This window comes from Oncorhynchus mykiss, chromosome 7, assembly GCF_013265735.2.
Source record: "Oncorhynchus mykiss isolate Arlee chromosome 7, USDA_OmykA_1.1, whole genome shotgun sequence".
Taxonomy (NCBI): domain Eukaryota; kingdom Metazoa; phylum Chordata; class Actinopteri; order Salmoniformes; family Salmonidae; genus Oncorhynchus; species Oncorhynchus mykiss.
Genome location: NC_048571.1, coordinates 74328778 through 74350864, shown reverse-complemented (window position 1 = coordinate 74350864; position 22087 = coordinate 74328778). Strand labels below are relative to the sequence as shown.

General features: G+C 40.9%; 1 protein-coding gene across 3 annotated transcripts in view; it reads left to right on the top strand.

The window, feature by feature from the left end:
• Window positions 1-22087, top strand: part of LOC110528476 (plexin-A1) — a 388596-nt gene that overhangs the window by 250246 nt on the left and 116263 nt on the right. For all 3 annotated transcript variants that reach the window (XM_021610568.2, XM_036984053.1, XM_036984054.1), the window contains exon 10: window positions 8444-8644. In XM_021610568.2, coding sequence (XP_021466243.2) covers window positions 8444-8644 — 201 coding nt within the window. The remainder of the gene's footprint in view (window positions 1-8443; window positions 8645-22087) is intronic.

Below are 22087 nucleotides of genomic sequence, written 5' to 3'. Positions count from 1 at the left end.
GTACACCGCTCAAAAAAATAAAGGGAACACTTAAACAACACAATGTAACTCCAAGTCGATCACACTTCTGTGAAATCAAACTGTCCACTTAGGAAGCAACACTGATTGACAATACATTTCACGTGCTGTTGTGCAAATGGAATAGACAACAGGTGGAAATTATAGGCATTTAGCAAGACACCCCCAATAGAGGAGTGGTTCTGCAGGTGGGGACCACAGACCACTTCTCAGTTCCTATGCTTCCTGGCTGATGTTTTGCCAGAGCCCTGCAAAATGACCTCCAGCAGGCCACAAATGTGTATGTTTCTGCTCAAATGGTCAGAAACAGACTCCATGAGGGTGGTATGAAGGCCCGACATCCACAGGTGGGGGTTGTGCTTACAGCCCAACACCGTGCAGGACGTTTGGCATTTGCCAGAGAACATCAAGATTGGCAAATTCGCCACTGGCGCCCTGTGCTCTTCACAGATGAAAGCAGGTTCACACTGAGCACATGTGACAGACGTGACAGTCTGGAGACGCCGTGGAGAACGGTCTGCTGCCTGCAACATCCTCCAGCATGACCGGTTTGGCGGTGGGTCAGTCATGGTGTGGGGTGGCATTTCTTTGGGGGGCCGCACAGCCCTCCATGTGCTCGCCAGAGGTAGCCTGACTGCCATTAGGTACCGAGATGAGATCCTCAGACCCCTTGTGAGACCATATGCTGGTGCGGTTGGCCCTGGGTTCCTCCTAATGCAAGACAATGCTGGACCTCATGTGGCTGGAGTGTGTCAGCAGTTCCTGCAAGAGGAAGGCATTGATGCTATGGACTGCCCGTTCCCCAGACCTGAATCCAATTGAGCACATCTGTCACATCATGTCTCGCTCCATCCACCAACGCAACGTTGCACCACAGAATGTCCAGGAGTTGGCGGATGCTTTAATCCAGGTCTGGGAGGAGATCCCTCAGGAGACCATCCGCCACCTCATCAGGAGCATGCTCAGGCGTCGTAGGGAGGTCATACAGGCACGTGGAGGCCACACACACTACTGAGCCTCATTTAGTCTTGTTTTAAGGACATTACATGAAAGTTGGATCAGCCTGTAGTGTGGTTTTCCACTTTGATTTTGAGTGTGACTCCAAATCTAGACCTCCATGGGTTGATCAATTTGATTTCCATTGATAATTTTTGCGTGATTTTGTTGTCAGCACATTCAACTATGTAAAGAAAAAAGTATTTAATAAGAATATTTCATTCATTCAGATCTAGGATGTGTTATTTTAGTGTTCCCTTTATTTTTTTGAGCAGTGTATATACAAGATGGCGTTGCAGTTAGACCTCTGTTGTCTTGTCCCGTCCCATGTGTATATATATTTCTCTTCGTATATAATTTTTATAACTTCTTCAATCTCAATTCCCATTGTCAATACAATTCCCAGCGTCAATACAGGGCTAAGATTGAATCATACTACACCGGCTCCGATGCTCGTCTTATGTGGCAGGGCTTGCAAACTATTACAGACTACAAAGGGAAGCACAGCCACGAGCTGCCCAGTGACATGAGCCTACCAGGCGAGCTAAATCACTTCTATGCTTGCTTCGAGGCAAGCAACACTGAGGCATGCATGAGAGCATCAGCTTATCCAGGCGACTGTGTGATCATGCTCTCCATAGCCGACATGAGTAGACCTTTAAACAGGTCAACATACACAAGGCCGCGGGGCCAGACGGATTACCAGGACGTGTGCTCAGGCCATGTGCCGACCAACTGGCAGGTGTCTTCACTGACATTTTCAACATGTCCCTGATTAAGTCTGTAATACCAACATGTTTCAAGCAGACCACCATAGTCCCTGTGCCCAAGAACACAAAGTCAACCTGCCTAAATTACTACAGACCCGTAGCACTCACATCTGTAGCCATGACGTGCTTTGAAAGGTTGATAATGGCTCACATCAACACCATTATCCCAGAAAACCCAGACCCACTCCAATTTGCATACCGTCCAAACAGATCCACAGATGATGCAATCTCTATTGCACTCCACACTGCCCTTTCCCACCTGGACAAAAGGAACACTTACATGAGAATGCTATTCATTGACTACAGCTCAGCATTCAACACCATAGTACCCTCAAAGCTCATCACTAAGCTAAAGATCCTGGGACTAAACACCTTCCTCTGCAACTGGATCCTGGACTTCCTGACGTGCCGCCCGCAGGTGGTGAGTTTAGGCAGCAACACATCTGCCATGCTGATCCTCAACACTGGAGCTCCCCAGGGGTGCATGTTCAGTCCCCTCCTGTACTCCCTGTTCACCCACGACTGCATGGCCAGGCACGACTCCAACACCGTCATTAAGTTTGCAGACGACAACAGTCGTTGTAGGCTGTCTAGTCGTTGTTCACCGACAACAACGAGACAGCCTATAGGGAGGAATTCAGAGACCTGGCTGGGTGGTGCCAGAATAACAACCTATCCCTCAACGTAACCAAGACTAAGGAGATGATTGTGGACTACAGGAAAAGGAGGATCGACCACTCCCCCATTCTCATTGACGGGGCTGTAGTGGAGCAGGTTGAGAGCTTCAACAACAAACTAGAATGGTCGTCAACAACAAACTAGAATGGTCCAAACACACCAAGACAGTTGTGAAGAAGGCACGACAAAGCCTATTCCCCCTCAGAAAACAAAAAAAGATTTGGCATGGGTCCTGAGATCCTCAAAAGGTTCTACAGCTGCAACATCGAGAGCATACTGGTTGCATCACTGCCTGGTATGGCAACTGCTCGGCCTCTGACCGCAAGGCACTACAGAGGGTTGTGCATACGGCCCAGTACATCACTGGGGCTAAGCTGCTTAAGCATAAGTTTTATGCTGATGATACTGTTATTTACTGTTGTGCCTCGTCTCTGACAAAATCTTTCCAGAACTTGCTAAATGCTTTTTATACTGTTCAACATACCTTGTGTCAATTGAAGCTTATCCTCAATACTGACAAAACTAAACTAATGGTGTTTTCTAAAGCAAGAAATAGACCTTTGAACTTTTCACCTATTATTTCCTGCCAGGGCATTGAGATTGAGACTGTAACCTCATATACATATCTTGGAATTTTAATTGATGACGTCCATGATTTCTACCTGGCTACCCCTACTCCGGCCAACATCTCATCACCCCCTTGCAGCAACTTTCCCAAGCCCCCCCGCTTCTCCTTCTCCCAAATTTAGACCGCTGATGTTCAGAAAGAGCTGCAAAATCTGTATCCCTACAAATCAGATGTGCTAGACAATCTGGACCCTCTTTTTGTAAAATTATCAGTCAAAATTGTTGCGGCCCCTATTACTAGCCTATTCAACCTCTCGTTCGTATCGTCTGAGATCCCCAAAGATTGGAAAGCTAAAGCGGTCATCCCCCTCTTCAAAGGGGGAGACATTCTAGACCCAAACTGTTACAGACCCATATCCATCCTGCCCTGCCTTTCTAAAATCTTCGAAAGCCAAGTTAACAAACAGATCACCGTCCAATTTGAATCCCACCACTATGAAATCTGGTTTCCGAGCTGGTCTTGGGTGCACCTCATCGATAAAAGACAATACTGTGCAGCCGTCTTCATCGACCTGGCCAAGGCTTTTGACTCTGTCAATCATCGCATTCTTATTGGCAGACTCAATAGCCTAATGGTGACATATTATATTATAATATAATTATTCTCAATGGCTGACATAAGATGCAGTATGATGTCATGGGACATATTTTTTAGGGGCCAAGATGTCGCCCTCACTCATAGGAGATGTAGACGGGGCAGTCAGTGACATTCTAACATCCCCGGGTCACCCTCCTTTCGCCTCTGTCAAAGATGTAACGCACACTTCCCCTTGTCAAAGCCTTAACTCATGCCTCCCCGTGTCAAACCCTTAACACACACTCCCCCCCGTATCAAACCCGTAACACATGCTCCCCCGTGTCCCCTAACATTGTCCCCAAGTCTCCCCACTTTGATGACGTAGGTGTCAGTCTGTTCCCAAAGCTTTTTGACTCTTATTTTATTATTTAACATGCTATTTCAATCCCCCATCCTTCTTAGCTGTATTCCACCACATCAGAGAGCTAATTAATTATGGATCGGATTGGTCTTAAAAACCTACCACGTCCAGACAGTCGCTTCATTACATATGCACAATGTTTTTTGAGCTTTATTTATTCATATCCTGTCAGATTCTTGCCTCAGAACTGTCTTTTATTTATTTATATAAAAGACACACTCACGCTCACTCACATATACACACAATCTCTAATCGTCGTCTCATTAAATGCACTTGGCTAGTGTTGAAAGGGGTTTTGCTCTCAAATGTGAGGTGCAGATTATCTTATCCACCTGACACTTGTTTTTCCTCCGTCACCGACATGGCGAGACATTGGAACTATCAACTGAAGTATCAGAGGGAATACAAATTTATGGGAGAGGAGAATATATGGTATCTCTGAATACCTTTGACCTTAAATAACAGCTTTCTGTAGTCTGTCTGTCATGGTTTCATGCCTTAAACTATTGAATGAAAATGCAAAAGGCAGTCTACGAGTGAGACGAGACATTTGTCTTGTGATGTAAGAATTGCAATGTTTAGAATGTCTTATTAATGAAGCATTTGTAGTTTTAAACCAAAAGAAAGTCAATTGCATGTACATTCAAAGGCTACAACTAAATGGTGTTTTGCCTTGACCCTGAAATTCCTGGTAACCGGCTTTGTTTGACTAGGGTCTTTTCAGATTTGTCATATGCACTCAAGTGAATCCATGTTCTGTATGTGGACTTCATCTCCCACAATGCCTCTCTTCTTCCTGCCTGGTTAGCCTTAGGCGGTGAAGCCCCAAGGCAGCAGTTGAGTAAAACAAACAAGTGGGCTAGAGGAAGGCCCCTTAAGCCTGCCATATAACGGGGGTAGGAAACTTGGATGTACTCCACCAAAAACACCACACACACACACACGTCTGTGTTTAGCCCAATCCAATCATGCGGTGTGTTTAAGCTTACTTTGTAGCAAGCTGTGGGTGTTTGTTTATTATCCAAATCATTTTCCCAAGAGCTGTGTAGATTTGCCAGCAGGGACAGTCATGGAAAGTGGAATGAGTCTAAATTTAGGCTGAAGGAAAGTGTGTATATGTGATGATCAGAAAGTCTCATTGTCTTTAATCTGCAATGGGGGTTCCCCAGGGATCTGTTTTAGGCCCTTTAGTATTTTGCTTATTCACATAGTAATCATGTGACCTTTTTATAGAAAATCACTTATTTTTTTTGTCTTCCCTGGTTTTGGTTGTTGGCGTGTCACATTTTTATGGATTTTTGGACAAGACTAATACACTGAATAGAGCACAATATCAAAACACAGCCAAAATATAAAAATGCAGGGTGTGTTGATTTTTATTGAATTTGTGCTTAGAAAGTGGGAGAACGCTGTCACGCTGTTTTCGCCTAGAATGCTCACAGCCCCAAATTCCTCAACAATGCTATTTTCTAATTTTCAGAAGTCAAGACTTAAAACATTATTATACAACTTGATCTAGCTCCCTGCTCAAATGTCCATCTTTGTCCGAGGCTGCAGGCAATTCATTAATTGGGATGTTGTCAAGGCTTGGGATACACGTGAAACGGAGCCGGTTGTTGGTGTTGGTGTGAACGGATCTATGTCTCTGACTTTGATACAGGGAGGGGCAAGTCAGAATGCAGTTCTGCCGATTATTTTTTTCCTTCTCTCTTTTTGCTTTCTCTTTCCTCTTTTTCTCACTTTCCTTCTCTCTATCCTCTGCCATCCCTATCTATTTTTGTGTATCGATATTTTAGCTTTCTCTCCCTCTTTAACCCCCCTTCTATTACTGCCTGTTCCTCCTTGGCGCCGATCCATTTCCTCTCACTTTTACCTACATCTCTTCGTCAATATTTTTCTTTCTTCCCCTGTCTTTTTCTTCACACTCCCTCTGCCTCTTCATCCTACCTCCACCATCACCCTCCCTCCCTCTCTAGCTCCCTCCCTCTCCCTCCTGCTCTCCCTCCCTCCCTCTCCCTCCGTGCTAGTTCATTATTGTCAGTGTGTTGTCAGCAGGCTGGTGTTCTGTCCGTAGTAATTCCCTAGTCATTAGTGTTGGAGCGGGTTCAGATGTTTGAGGAGGCTAATAAGCAAATTAACAAACACACCATTATCTGTTGGACCCGGGGGAACACTGTTGCACTAATCACAACATAACTGCTTACTGCATACTAGCACCTCTGGCAGATGTGCTGTACTGGTATGTGTAAGTTGTGTTGGTACGTTTCTGATATGTTTAGGGCAGCCTTTCTCAAACCTCTCCTCAAGGGACTGCCAGTCATTCCATGTATTTGAACTGTATTGAACTGTATCAAATGTATTTATAAAGCCCTTTTTATGTCAGAAGCCCTTGACACCTTGAGTCAGATGAGCTAGTTCAGGGCTACAACAAAATTGTGTAATGTCTGGAGGTCCCAGAGGAGAGGTTTAAGAAGCACTGGTTTAGGGTGTAGTTCTCAGATTTTGTAAGGGAGTGAGGGAGGGAGTGGTGATACTATGTCAAGTTGTATGGGACTAGTATCACTGATGCTGCAACTGATTTAAAGTTCCAACTTTTGTTTTACTTCTTTAGCATACAGTATTTGTTTGTAAAATGTTTATCTGCAGTTGTTGACAGTGTTACATCATCTTACTTTGTTTCATTTACATGACTGAGTGAACTGGTTCTATGGCATTGGTCTAAAGAGCAGGGGCTGTTCCACCCGCTAACAATCACGTTGTGCAATCGTTCCCAAGTTCTATTGAGTTGATGTTGAAGATATATGCACTTCTGCCAAAGTGTGGTATAAACACTGTAATGACTTCATTTGTACACACACACACACACACGCACACACACACTCTCTCTCTCTCTCTCTCTCTGGACCTCCAAGGCTTTCCACAACAGTAATAGAAGACAATATAGTGTTTTTAGATGAAGCCATCGTCTCATATCAGGTGGATGTTGCAGAATGGACTTTTTCAAACATTGTCACACTAGTTCATTACCAGACAATAGTCCACACATGGTTAAAACTTCTTATGGATCAGTAGGACGCTACCGTCCCACCTCGACAACATCCGGTAGAATTGCAGACCGCCAAATTCAAATGAAATGACTATAAATATTTAACTTTCATGAAATCACAAGTGAAATACATAAAAATAAAGCTTAAGTTGTTGTTAATCCAGCCGTCGTATCAGATTTCAAAAAGGCTTTATGGCGAAAGCAAACCAGGTGATTATCTGAGGACAGCGCTCAGCACACAAAACATTACAAACAGTAACCAGCCAAGTACATTAGTCACGAAAGTCAGAAATAGCAATAAAATGAATCACTTACCTTTGATGATCTTCGTATGGTTGCACTCACAAGACTCCCAGTTGTTCGATAAAGTCCCTCTTTATATCCAAAAACCTCAATTTTGTCAACTGGTTTTGTTCAAGAAATCCAATGGCTCAAATGCAGTCACAAGAGGCAGACAAAAATTCCAAATTGTGTCCGTAAAGTTCGTAGAAACACGTCAAACGATGTTTATAATCAATCCTCAGGTTGTTTTTAGCCTGAATAATTGATCATATTTCAACCGGACAATAGCGTCATCAATATTAAAGAAAAACAAGAAAGGCGCGCTCTCGGGACTGCGCACCAAACAGGTTGGGGATTTTCCACTGGCCTCTCATTGAAACTGCTCATGAAACTCCCTCATTTTTCAGAATAAAGGCCTGAAACAATGTCTAAAGACTGTTCACAGCTAGTGGAAGCCATGGGGAACGGAATCTGGGTCCTATCCCTTTAAATGGTGAATGGAAAAACACCCATTTCAAAGTAATAGCACTTCCTGGATGGATTTTCCTCCATTTTCTGCCTGCCATTTCAGTTCTGTTATACTCACAGACATTATTTTAACAGTTTTGGAAACTTTAGAGTGTTTTCTATCCAAATCTACCAATTATATGGCTTCTGGGCCTGAGTAGCAGGCAGTTTACTTTGGGCATGCTTTTCATCCAAAATTCAAAATGCTGCCCCCTAACCCAAAAAAGTTAAACTGCAGTTCAATCTCTTTGTTCTGTCTTTGGGGATGAAACATTATGATGTTATCACAGAGCTTTGTAGGCTTTCCTTTCTTTTTTAAGCAAGTCTTTTGAGTATCATGTCAAGTCATAAGCCGATGTTATACTGTCACAAAGACTACTTGACATTGTCTGTGAACAACCAAGTTACCCAAACCTCTCTCTCTCCCTTCATCTATCCGGTCCTTCATCTCACCCTCCATCAAGACAGCGGATCACATAAAAGCATTAAAACGACATAACAACATATGAAAAAACATATTGTTCTCTTAATCTCTTTATTTGTCTGATTATTCTCTCCATACCTATCTATCCCCCCTTCAGGACTGTCCCCAGATCCTGCCCTCTACCCAGATTTACATCCCTGTGGGTGTGACCAAGCCAATCACCCTGGCCGCCTGCAACCTGCCCCAGCCCCAGTCTGGCCAGAAGAACTACGAGTGTGTGTTCCACGTGCAGGGAGAGGAGCATAGCGTCACCGCACTGCGCTTCAACAGTACCAGCATCCAGTGTCAGAAGACCTCGGTGAGTTAACGCTCTCTCATGATTTTGTTCCGGCCCAGCACAAACACAACACATTCAAAAAAGCAAAGACTAGCCAAATAGATCGAGTTCCAGAAGACCTTGGGGAGTTAACACTCTGATACACTTATGACTGGTGCAGGTTTTTGTTCCAGTCCATCACTAACACACCTGATGTAATAAACCAAATGCTTGCTGATTGGTTTCATTACCAGTGCTCATGGTGAGAAGGAATTTGGTCAGTGTTTCTATTTTCCCAGCAGTAACACACCTGATTAGTCTTTTGACCAGTGGTCATGTCTAGGGAGTTTGGCCAGAGTTTAGTTTGTAGGCATGCGGAGAATAAGCGTGAGCACAAGTAGAGGGCCTGCTGAAGGGTGTGTTGGAAGGATATTTGGATTGTTTGGTGTGCACATGCATGGGACCATCTGTCAGTTAGAGGATTAGAGTTACAAATGAGGAAGTGTGTGTGTGTGTGTGTCTGTGTGTGTGTGTGTGTGATAAGTGGTGCTGCGATTCACTGAGGCTGAAAATGTGGAGAGGAAGCCTGTCATCTCTGAAGCTGTCTGTCTGTCTGTCTGTCTGTCTGTCTCTGTGTGTCTGTCTGTCTGTCTGTCTCTGTGTGTCTGTCTGTCTGTCTGTCTCTGTGTGTCTGTCTGTCTGTCTGTCTCTGTGTGTCTGTCTCTGTGTGTCTGTCTCTGTGTGTCTGTCTCTGTGTGTCTGTCTCTGTGTGTCTGTCTCTGTGTGTCTGTCTCTGTGTGTCTGTCTCTGTGTGTCTGTCTCTGTGTGTCTGCCTCTGTGTCTGTGTCTGTGTGTCTCTCAATTTAAGAGTCTTTATTGTCATGGGAAACACATGTTTACATTGCCAAAACAAGTGAAATAGATAATAAACAATAGTGCAATAAATTATACCGAAAAAGCAGTAAACATTACACTCACAAAAGTTCTAAAAGAATAAAGACATTTCAAGTTTCATATTATGTGCAAATAAAGTACAAAAGGGGAAATAAATAAGTATAAATATGGGTTGCTTTTACAATGTTGTATGTTCTTCATTGGTTGCACTTTTTCTTGTGGCAATAGGTCACAAATCTTGTTGCTGTAATGGCACACTGTGGTAGATATGAGAGATATGGGAGTTTATCAAAATTGTTTTTTTTCCCAAAATTATTTCTGGGTCTGTGTAATCTGAGGGAAATATGTGTCTCTAACATGATCATACATTTGGCAGGAGGTTAGGACGTGCAGCTCAGTTTCCACTTCATTTTGTGGGCAGTGTGCACATAGCCTGTCTTCTCTTGAGAGCCAGGTCCAAAAGGCTATGCTCAGTCTGTACATAGTCGAAGATTTCCTTAATTTTGGGTCAGTCACAGTGGCCAGATTTTCTGGCACTGTGTACTCTCTATTTAGGGTCAAATAGCATTCTAGCTTGCTCAGTTTTTTTGTAAATTATTTCTAATGTGTCAAGTAATTATCGTTTTGTTTTCTCATGGTTTGGTTGGGTCTAATTGTGTTTCTATCTCTGTGGGGTCTGTTTGTGTTTGTGAACAGAGCCCCATGACCATCTTGCTTGGGGGGCTCTTCTCCAGCTTAATTTCTCTGTAGGTGATGGTTTTGTTATGGAACGTTTGGGAATCGCTTCCTTTTAGATAGTTGTAGAATTTAACATATATTTTCTGGATTTTGATAATTAGCGGGTATTGGCCTAATTCTGCTCTGCATGTGTTATTTGGTATTTTACGTTGTACACAGAGGATGTTTTTTGAGAATTCTGCATGCAGAGTCACAATTTGGTGATTTTACCATTTTGTGAATGCTGAGCAGACCCCAGACCTGGTTGATGAGCAGACCCCAGATCTCCGCAACCATAAAGGCCAATGGGTTTTATAACTGATTCAAGTATTTTTAGCCAGATCCTAATTGGTATGTTGAATTTTATAAATGTAATAAATGGATTTAATAAAGTTTTTTATTTATTTAACTAGACAAGTCAGTTAAACCTCTTTGGCGCAGGCGTGCCGCTAGCGACCCACCTCGACATCATCCGTTGAAATTGCAGAGATCCAAATTCAAATGACAGAAATAGTAATAATAAACATTCATGAAAAAACAAGTGTTATACATCGGTTAAAAGATTAACTTCTTGTTAATCCAGACGCTTTGTCAGATTTCAAAAAGGCTTTACGGCTAAAGCATAACATGCGCTCAATTTATTTTATTTTTTTTCCAACCAAGCAGATGAGTCACGAAAGTAAGAAATCGCAATAAAATTAATCACTTACCTTTGAAGATCTTCATCTGATTGCAATCAAAAGGGTCCCAGTTACACAATAAATGGTAGTTTTGTTTGATAAAGTCCCTATTTATATCCCAAAAACTCATTTTTGTTGGCGCGTTTTGTTCAGTAATCCACTGGCTCAAAGGCGGTGCAGATGTAATAGTACCGGTAAAGTTTGTTGAAACATGTCAAACGATGTTTATAACTAATCCTCGGTGTCAATTATAGAAATAATCAATAATATTTCAACCAGACAATAGAAAGGAAAAAGAACGAAGGGCGCGCACTCGGTCACGCGCGCAAACCAGTAATGCATGCTTCCCCAGTCCCCTAACCAAAAAGTACATTTTTTTCATTGTTTTTCAGAAAACAAACCTTAAAACCATGCCTAAAGACTGTTGACATCTAGTGGAAGCCATAGGAACTGCAATCTGGGCCCTAACCAATTACATAGTAAATAGGCATTCAATGGAAAACCACTCGCATCAAACAAATCCCACTTCCTGGATGGATTTTCCTTGAGTTTATCAGTTATGTTATACTCACATACATTATCTTAACAGCTTCAGAAACGTCAGGGTGTTTTCTAGCCAATTCTACCAAGTACATGCATATCCTAGCTTCTGGGCCTGAGTAACAGGCAGTTTACTTTGGGCACGTTATTCATCCGAATTTCCGAATACTAAAAAGTTAGGCACATATTCTTATTTACAATGATGGCCCAGGAACAGTGGGTTAACTGCCTTGTTCAGGGGCAGAACAACAGATTTTCACCTTGTCAGCTCGGGGATTCGATCTAGCAACCTTTCGCCCAACGCTCTAACCACTAGGCTACCTGCCTTCACTAATCACTTTAAATAATGCCACTTTAATGTCTACGTATCCTACATTACTCATCTCATATGTATATACTGTATTCTATACCATCTACTGCATCTAGCCTATGCCGCACGGCCATCGCTCATCCATATATTTATATGTACATAGTCTTATTCATCCCTTTACATTTGTGTGTATAAGGTAGTCATTGTGAATTTGTTAGATTACTTGTTAGATATTACTGCACTGTCGGAACTAGAAGCACAAGCATTTCGCTTCACTCGCATTAACATCTGCTAACTATTTGACCAATAAAATTTGATTTGATTTCATGTTGCAGATGAAAAGCACGACAAAGACCCGGAACGCCTTCAAAGAATCTAACTTATTAGTTTCGAACAACTACAAATGCATGTCAATACACGCTACAGCTACACGATAGAGACACAGTATGCTAAACACGTGTACACATAGCATGTCACATGTCCAACAGGACCGCAAGCTTTGCCAAGTTGCCCATATGATTAGCATTCAGCAATGCTTGTGTATTTGACAGGTAGTGTAGCTCCTCCTAGCGTAGCATTAGCACTCAAATGCTAGGCTGTTTCAATCAACAGCTACTCATTAGCGCCCACGTACAGCAGCAATCCACAGTGTTTCTGAAGGGAGTCTAGTTAGGCAGTGACAGTGCTGTCTCTCCAAGGAGGGCTCTTCATTGACTGATTGTTTACTGTAGCAGCCAGCGCTAATCAGCAGCAGCTGACTCAGGAAAGGCTAAAGCAGTATTTCTCCATGTGAGGGCTGAAGAGAAGATGTGCTAGTAGGCTAATCAGCAGTTAGCTGTTAGAACATTGTTTTGACTGCTAACTGGTGTTGGCATGATAGTGTGCGTGGAATGAGAGGATTTTGCGATTTCCAGCTGATCATTAGCGTAAATGTGCAGATGTTAAGTTGAGTTTAGCCCATACTTAACCTATGAGTTTAGCCTATAGACTTAACCTATGAGTTTAGCCTATAGACTTAACCTATGAGTTTAGCCTATAGACTTAACCTATGAGTTTAGCCCATAGACTTCAAATCAAATATAATTGTATTGCTGTAAGTCGCTTGGGGTATGTCTCTATCAGTTTTGCACATCGAGAGACTGAAATTCTTTCCCATTCCTCCTTGCAAAATAGCTCGAGCTCAGTGAGGTTGGATGGAGAGCATTTGTGAACAGCAGTTTTCAGTTCTTTCCACAGATTCTCGATTGGATTCAGGTCTGGACTTTGACTTGGCCATTCTAACACCTGGATATGTTTATTTTTGAACCATTCCATTGTAGATTTTGCTTTATGTGTTGGATCATTGTCTTGTTGGAAGACAAATCTCCGTCCCAGTCTCAGGTCTTTTGCAGACTCCATCAGGTTTTCTTCCAGAATGGTCCTGTATTTGGCTCCATCCATCTTCCCATCAATTTTAACCATCTTCCCTGTCCCTGCTGAAGAAAAGCAGGCCCAAACCATGATGCTGCCACCACCATGTTTGACAGTGGGGATGGTGTGTTCAGGGTGATGAGCTATGTTGCTTTTACACCAAACATAACGTTTTGCATTGTGGCCAAAAAGTTCAAAGTTCAAAAGTTTCATCTGACCAGAGCACCTTCTTCCACATGTTTGGTGTGTCTCCCAGGTCGCTTGTGGCAAACTTTAAACGACACTTTTTATGGATATCTTTAAGAAATGGCTTTCTTCTTGCCACTCTTCCATAAAGGCCAGATTTGTGCAATATACAACTGATTGTTGTCCTATGGACAGAGTCTCCCACCTCAGCTGTAGATCTCTGCAGTTCATCCAGAGTGATCATGGGCCTCTTGGCTGCATCTCTGATCAGTCTTCTCCTTGTATGAGCTGAAAGTTTAGAGGGACGGCCAGGTCTTGGTAGATTTGCAGTGGTCTGATACTCCTTCCATTTCAATATTATCGCTTGCACAGTGCTCCTTGGGATGTTTAAAGCTTGGGAAATCTTTTTGTATCCAAATCCGGCTTTAAACTTCTTCACAACAGTATCTCGGACCTGCCTGGTGTGTTCCTTGTTCTTCATGATGCTCTCTGCCCTTTTAACGGACCTCTGAGACTATCACAGTGCAGGTGCATTTATACGGAGACTTGGTTACACACAGGGGGATTGTATTTATCATCATTAGTCATTTAGGTCAACATTGGATCATTCAGAGATCCTCACTGAACTGCTGGAGAGAGTTTGCTGCACTGAAAGTAAAGGGGCTGAATAATTTTGCACGCCCAATTTTTCAGTTTTTGATTTGTTAAAAAAGTTTAAAATATCCAATAAATGTCGTTCCACTTCATGATTGTGTCCCACTTGTTGTTGATTCTTCACAAAAAAAATACAGTTCTATATCTTTATGTTTGAAGCCTGAAATGTGGCAAAAGGTCGCAAAGTTCAAGGGGGCCGAATACTTTCGCAAGGCACTGTACATGTAGGTAGAGTTATTAAAGTGACTATGCATAGATAATAGCAGAGAGTAGGAGCAGTGTAGGGGGGGGGGGGCGTAATGGGCAGTACACACTACCCTCTGTAGTGCCTTGCGGTTGGAGGCCATGCAGTTGCCAAACCAGGCAGTGATGCAACCCGTCAGGATCCTCTCGATGGTGCAGCTGTAAAACCTTGTGAGGATCTGAGGACCCATGCCAAATCTTTTCAGTCTCCTGAGAGTGAATAGGTTTTGTTGTGCCCTCTTCACGACTGTCTTGGTGTGCTTGACCATGTTAGTTTGTTGGTGATGTGAACGCCAAGGAACTTGAAGCTCTCAACCTGCTCCACTACAGCCCAGTCGATGAGAATGGGGACATGCTCTGTCCTTTTTTTCATGTAGTCCACAATTATCTCCTTTTTCTTGGTCACGTTGAGGGAGAAGTTGTTATCCTGGAACCACACGATCAGGTCTCTTTCCTCCTCTCTATAGGCTGTCTCATTTTTGTCGGTTGTCAGGCCTACCACTGTTGTGTCATCAGCAATCTTAATGATGGTGTTGGAGTCATGCCTGGTTGTGCAGTCATGAGTGAACAGGTAGTACAGGAGGGGACTGAGAACGCACCCCTGAGGGGCCCCAGTGTTGAGGATCAGAGTGGCTGATGTGTTGTTACCTGCCCTTACCACCTGGGGGCGCCCGTCAGGAAGTCCAGGATCCAGTTGCCCATAGACTTAACCTAGGAGTTTAGCCAATATTGTTAACCTATGATTTTAGCCCATAGAATTAACCTAATAGGAGTTTAGCCCATAGAGTTAACCTAATAGGAGTTTAGCCCATAGAGTTAACCTAATATGTGTTTAGCCAATAGAGTTAACCGAATAGAAGTTTAGCCCATAGAGTTAACCGAATAGGAGTTTAGCCCATAGAGTTAACCGAATAGGAGTTTAGGCCATGTATCTAGTCTACTACTGTTCTGTTTCTGTATCAAGTCTACTACTGCTCTGTTTCTGTATCTAGTCTACTACTGTTCTGTTTCTGTATCTAGTCTACTACTGTTCTGTTTCTGTATCTAGTCTACTACTGTTCTGTATCTAGTCTACTACTGTTCTGTATCTAGTTTACTGTTCTGTTTCTGTATCTAATCTACTACTGTTCTGTTTCTGTATCTAGTCTACTACTTATCTGTATCTAGTCTACTACTGTTCTGTTTCTATATCTAGTCTACTACTGTTCTGTATCTAGTCTACTACTGTTCTGTATCTAGTCTACTACTGTTCTGTATCTAGTCTACTACAGTTCTGTATCTAGTCTACTACTGTTCTGTATCTAGTCTACTACTGTTCTGTATCTAGTCTACTACTGTTCTGTATCTAGTCTACTACTGTTCTGTTTCTGTATCTAGTCTACTACTGTTCTGTATCTAGTCTACTACTGTTCTGTATCTAGTCTACTACTGTTCTGTATCTAGTCTACTACTGTTCTGTTTCTGTATCTAGTCTACTACTGTATCTGTATCTAGTCTACTACTGTTCTGTTTCTGTATCTAGTCTACTACTGTTCTGTTTCTGTATCTAGTCTACTACTGTTCTGTATCTAATCTACTACTGTTCTGTATCTAGTCTACTACTGTTCTGTATCTGTATCTAGTCTACTACTGTATCTGTATCTAGTCTACTACTGTTCTGTATCAAGTCTACTACTGTTCTGTTTCTGTATCTAGTCTACTACTGTTCTGTATCTGTATCTAGTCTATTACTGTTTCTGTATCTAGTCTACTACTGTTCTGTATCTAGTCTACTACTGTTCTGTATCTAGTCTACTACTGTTCTGTATCTAGTCTACTACTGTTCTGTATCTGTATCTAGTCTACTACTGTTCTGTTTCTGTATCTAATCTACTACTGTTCTGTTTCTGTATCTAGTCTACTACTGTTCTGTTTCTGTATCTAGTCTACTACTGTTCTGTTTCTGTATCTAGTCTACTACTGTTCTGTATCTAGTCTACTACTGTTCTGTTTCTATATCTAGTCTACTACTGTTCTGTATCTGTATCTAGTCTACTACTGTTCTGTTTCTGTATCTAGTCTACTACTGTTCTGTATCTAGTCTACTACTGTTCTGTATCTGTATCTAGTCTACTACTGTTCTGTTTCTATATCTAGTCTACTACTGTTCTGTATCTGTATCTAGTCTACTACTGTTCTGTTTCTGTATCTAGTCTACTACTGTTCTGTATCTAGTCTACTACTGTTCTGTTTCTGTATCTAGTCTACTACTGTTCTGTATCAAGTCTACTACTGTTCTGTTTCTGTATCTAGTCTACTACTGTTCTGTATCTGTATCTAGTCTATTACTGTTTCTGTATCTAGTCTACTACTGTTCTGTTTCTGTATCTAGTCTACTACTGTTCTGTTTCTGTATCTAGTCTACTACTGTTCTGTTTCTGTATCTAGTCTACTACTGTTCTGTATCTAGTCTACTACTGTTCTGTATCTAGTCTACTTCTGTTCTGTATCTGTATCTAGTCTACTACTGTTCTGTTTCTATATCTAGTCTACTACTGTTCTGTATCTGTATCTAGTCTACTACTGTTCTGTTTCTGTATCTAGTCTACTACTGTTCTGTATCTAGTCTACTACTGTTCTGTATCTAGTCTACTACTGTTCTGTATCTGTATCTAGTCTACTACTGTTCTGTATCTAGTCTACTACTGTTCTGTTTCTGTATCTAGTCTACTACTGTTCTGTATCTGTATCTAGTCTATTACTGTATCTGTATGTAGTCTACTACTGTTCTGTTTCTGTATCTAGTCTACTACTGTTCTGTATCTAGTCTACTACTGTTCTGTATCTAGTCTACTACTGTTCTGTATCTAGTCTACTACTGTTCTGTTTCTATATCTAGTCTACTACTGTTCTGTATCTGTATCTAGTCTACTACTGTTCTGTTTCCGTATCTAGTCTACTACTGTATCTGTATCTAGTCTACTACTGTTCTGTTTCTAGTCTACCCCGCTTCTGTATCTAGTTTACTACTATCTAGTCTACTACTGTTCTGTTTCTAGTCTACTACTGTTCTGTTTCTGTATCTAATCTACTACTGTTCTGTTTCTGTATCTAGTCTACTACTGTTCTGTTTCTGTATCTAGTCTACTACTGTTCTGTTTCTGTATCTAGTCTACTACTGTTCTGTTTCTGTATCTAATCTACTACTGTTCTGTTTCTGTATCTAGTCTACTACTGTTCTGTTTCTGTATCTAGTCTACTACTGTTCTGTTTCTGTATCTAGTCTACTACTGTTCTGTTTCTGTATCTATTCTACTACTGTTCTGTATCTAGTCTACTACTGTTCTGTATCTAGTCTACTACTGTTCTGTTTCTGTATCTAGTCTACTACTGTTCTGTATCTGTATCTAGTCTATTACTGTATATGTATCTAGTCTACTACTGTTCTGTTTCTGTATCTAGTCTACTACTGTTCTGTTTCTGTATCTAGTCTACTACTGTTCTGTATCTAGTCTACTGCTGTTCTGTATCTGTATCTAGTCTACTACTGTTCTGTTTCTATATCTAGTCTACTACTGTTCTGTATCTGTATCTAGTCTACTACTGTTCTGTTTCTGTATCTAGTCTACTACTGTTCTGTATCTAGTCTACTACTGTTCTGTATCTAGTCTACTACTGTTCTCTATCTGTATCTAGTCTACTACTGTTCTGTATCTAGTCTACTACTGTTCTGTTTCTGTATCTAGTCTACTACTGTTCTGTATCTGTATCTAGTCTATTACTGTATCTGTATCTAGTCTACTACTGTTTTGTTTCTGTATCTAGTCTACTACTGTTCTGTATCTAGTCTACTACTGTTCTGTATCTAGTCTACTACTGTTCTGTATCTAGTCTACTACTGTTCTGTTTCTATATCTAGTCTACTACTGTTCTGTATCTGTATCTAGTCTACTACTGTTCTGTTTCTGTATCTAATCTACTACTGTTCTGTTTCTGTATCTAGTCTACTACTGTTCTGTTTCTGTATCTAGTCTACTACTGTTCTGTATCTAGTCTACTACTGTTCTCTATCTGTATCTAGTCTACTACTGTTCTGTATCTAGTCTACTACTGTTCTGTTTCTGTATCTAGTCTACTACTGTTCTGTATCTGTATCTAGTCTATTACTGTATCTGTATCTAGTCTACTACTGTTTTGTTTCTGTATCTAGTCTACTACTGTTCTGTATCTAGTCTACTACTGTTCTGTATCTAGTCTACTACTGTTCTGTATCTAGTCTACTACTGTTCTGTTTCTGTATCTAGTCTACTACTGTTCTGTTTCTGTATCTAGTCTACTACTGTTCTGTTTCTGTATCTAATCTACTACTGTTCTGTTTCTGTATCTAGTCTACTACTGTTCTGTTTCTGTATCTAGTCTACTACTGTTCTGTTTCTGTATCTAGTCTACTACTGTTCTGTTTCTGTATCTAGTCTACTACTGTTCTGTATCTAGTCTACTACTGTTCTGTATCTAGTCTACTACTGTTCTGTTTCTGTATCTAGTCTACTACTGTTCTGTATCTGTATCTAGTCTATTACTGTATATGTATCTAGTCTACTACTGTTCTGTTTCTGTATCTAGTCTACTACTGTTCTGTTTCTGTATCTAGTCTACTACTGTTCTGTATCTAGTCTACTGCTGTTCTGTATCTGTATCTAGTCTACTACTGTTCTGTTTCTATATCTAGTCTACTACTGTTCTGTATCTGTATCTAGTCTACTACTGTTCTGTTTCTGTATCTAGTCTACTACTGTTCTGTATCTAGTCTACTACTGTTCTGTATCTAGTCTACTACTGTTCTGTATCTGTATCTAGTCTACTACTGTTCTGTATCTAGTCTACTACTGTTCTGTTTCTGTATCTAGTCTACTACTGTTCTGTATCTGTATCTAGTCTATTACTGTATCTGTATCTAGTCTACTACTGTTTTGTTTCTGTATCTAGTCTACTACTGTTCTGTATCTAGTCTACTACTGTTCTGTATCTAGTCTACTACTGTTCTGTTTCTATATCTAGTCTACTACTGTTCTGTATCTGTATCTAGTCTACTACTGTTCTGTTTCTGTATCTAGTCTACTACTGTATCTGTATCTAGTCTACTACTTTTCTGTTTCTAGTCTACCCCGCTTCTGTATCTAGTTTACTACTATCTAGTCTACTACTGTTCTGTTTCTAGTCTACTACTGTTCTGTTTCTAGTCTACTACTGTTCTGTTTCTGTATCTAATCTACTACTGTTATGTTTCTGTATCTAGTCTACTACTGTTCTGTTTCTGTATCTAGTCTACTACTGTTCTGTATCTAGTCTACTACTGTTCTGTTTCTGTATCTAGTCTACTACTGTTCTGTATCTGTATCTAGTCTATTACTGTATCTGTATCTAGTCTACTACTGTTCTGTTTCTGTATCTAATCTACTACTGTTCTGTTTCTGTATCTAATCTACTACTGTTCTGTATCTGTATCTAGTCTACTACTGTTCTGTATCTAGTCTACTACTGTTCTGTTTCTGTATCTAGTCTACTACTGTTCTGTTTCTGTATCTAGTCTACTACTGTTCTGTATCTAGTCTACTACTGTTCTGTTTCTGTATCTAGTCTACTACTGTTCTGTATCTAGTCTACTACTGTTCTGTATCTAGTCTACTACTGTTCTGTATCTGTATCTAGTCTACTACTGTTCTGTTTCTATATCTAGTCTACTACTGTTCTGTATCTGTATCTAGTCTACTACTGTATCTGTATCTAGTCTACTACTGTTCTGTTTCTAGTCTACCCCGCTTCTGTATCTAGTTTACTACTATCTAGTCTACTACTGTTCTGTTTCTAGTCTACTACTGTTCTGTTTCTAGTCTACTACTGTTCTGTTTCTAGTCTACTACTGTTCTGTTTCTAGTCTACTACTCTTCTGTATCTAGTTTACTACTGTTCTGTTTCTAGTCTACTACTGTTCTGTTTCTAGTCTACTACTGTTCTGTTTCTAGTCTACTACTGTTCTGTTTCTAGTCTACTACTGTTCTGTTTCTAGTCTACTACTGTTCTGTTTCTGTATCTAATCTACTACTGTTCTGTTTCTGTATCTAGTCTACTACTGTTCTGTTTCTAGTCTACCCCGCTTCTGTATCTAGTTTACTACTATCTAGTCTACTACTGTTCTGTTTCTAGTCTACTACTGTTCTGTTTCTAGTCTACTACTGTTCTGTTTCTAGTCTACTACTGTTCTGTTTCTAGTCTACTACTATCTAGTTTACTACTGTTCTGCTTCTGTATCTAGTCTACTGTTCTGGTTTCTGTCTATTTTCCCTCTTCTTCTTTTTCCTTTCCTATCTGCTTCTTCCTTCATTCTGTTTCTGTCAGAGCAAAAGGAGGGGCAAGTGGCGCTCTCTCCCTCTTTGACTCACTCTCCATGGTTCTGATTTATGTGTGTGTGTGTGTGTGTGTGTTGACTTACACCACATGTATTGAAACACCAATTCCATCCTCTTCTTTCAGGTTGCTTCAACAGTCTATGACTGTCATACAGTATACACTTTTAGTTTTTGTTGTCCTAGTCCTCCTTGCTAAAATGTTTGCTCACTAGCCTAACTTCCTTACATTGGCAACAATGAGCCAGCTAGTTAACTTTTGCCTACTTACTACTTCTGCCTACTTCTGCCTACTGCCTACTTACTACACAATGCATGAATGTATGGTTGGATCAGAATCGCCACTTTAACCTCTCTAGGGTATGTGGGACGCTAGCGTCCCGTCTGGCCAACATCCAGTGAGGTTGCAGAGCGCCAAATTCAATTACAGAAATGCTCATTATAAAAATTCAGAAAACAAAACATAATTTTACATAGGTTTAAAGATGAGCTTCTTGTTAAACCAACACCAGGATCATATTTATAAAATGTTTTTCGGCAAAAGCATACCTAGCCCAGAACATACCTAGCCCAGAACATAGCTCATTTGACAAATTATTACAAACAGTAACCAGCCAAGCAGAAGCGTTACAAAACTCAGAAATAGAGATACAATTAATCCCTTACCTTTGATCTTCATGTGGTGGCAATCAGAAGATATTAATTTACTCAATAAATGTTCCTTTTGTTTGATGAAGTCTCTTTATATCCAAAAACCTCCGTTTTGTTAGCACGTTTTCTTCAGTAATCCACAGTAATGATCTATCATATTTCAACCGGATAATAACGTCGTCAATATAGAAGGTAAACAAGAAATGCACATGCGCCTGAAAAAACTCTGCAACACGTTAGCGTCCACTCGTTCAGACTGGTCTTACTCCCTCATTTATAAGAATACAAGCCCGAACGATTTCTAAAGACTGTTGACATCTTGTGTAAGGTATAGGAACTGTAAATGGAGTCCTAAGTCAATGGATACTGTAATTGCATTGAATAGAAAACTACAAAACCAAAAAAAAAAACGACTTCCTGGATGGATTTTTCTCAGGTTTTCGCCTGCTAAATCTCTGTTATACTCACAGACACTATTATTACTATTACAGACACTATTACAGACACTATTATAACAGTTTTGGAAACGTGAGAGTGTTTTCTATCCAAATCTACCAGTTATATGCATATCATATCTTCTGGGCCCAGGTAGCAGGCCGTTTAATTTGGGCATGCTTGTCATCCAAAATTCCAAATGCAGCCCCCTACCCTAGAGAGGTTAATCATTGGCCAGTACGGAGAACTAAGTAAAACCCGAAGTCCAATCCCTAGCTCCATCCATGGATAATTTAGGAAATGGCTAATTGTAGCAAGCTAGCCTCCGGAGGACAACCACACAAGGAGATGCAACAATTCAAGTTGTTTCTGTCAATTACAT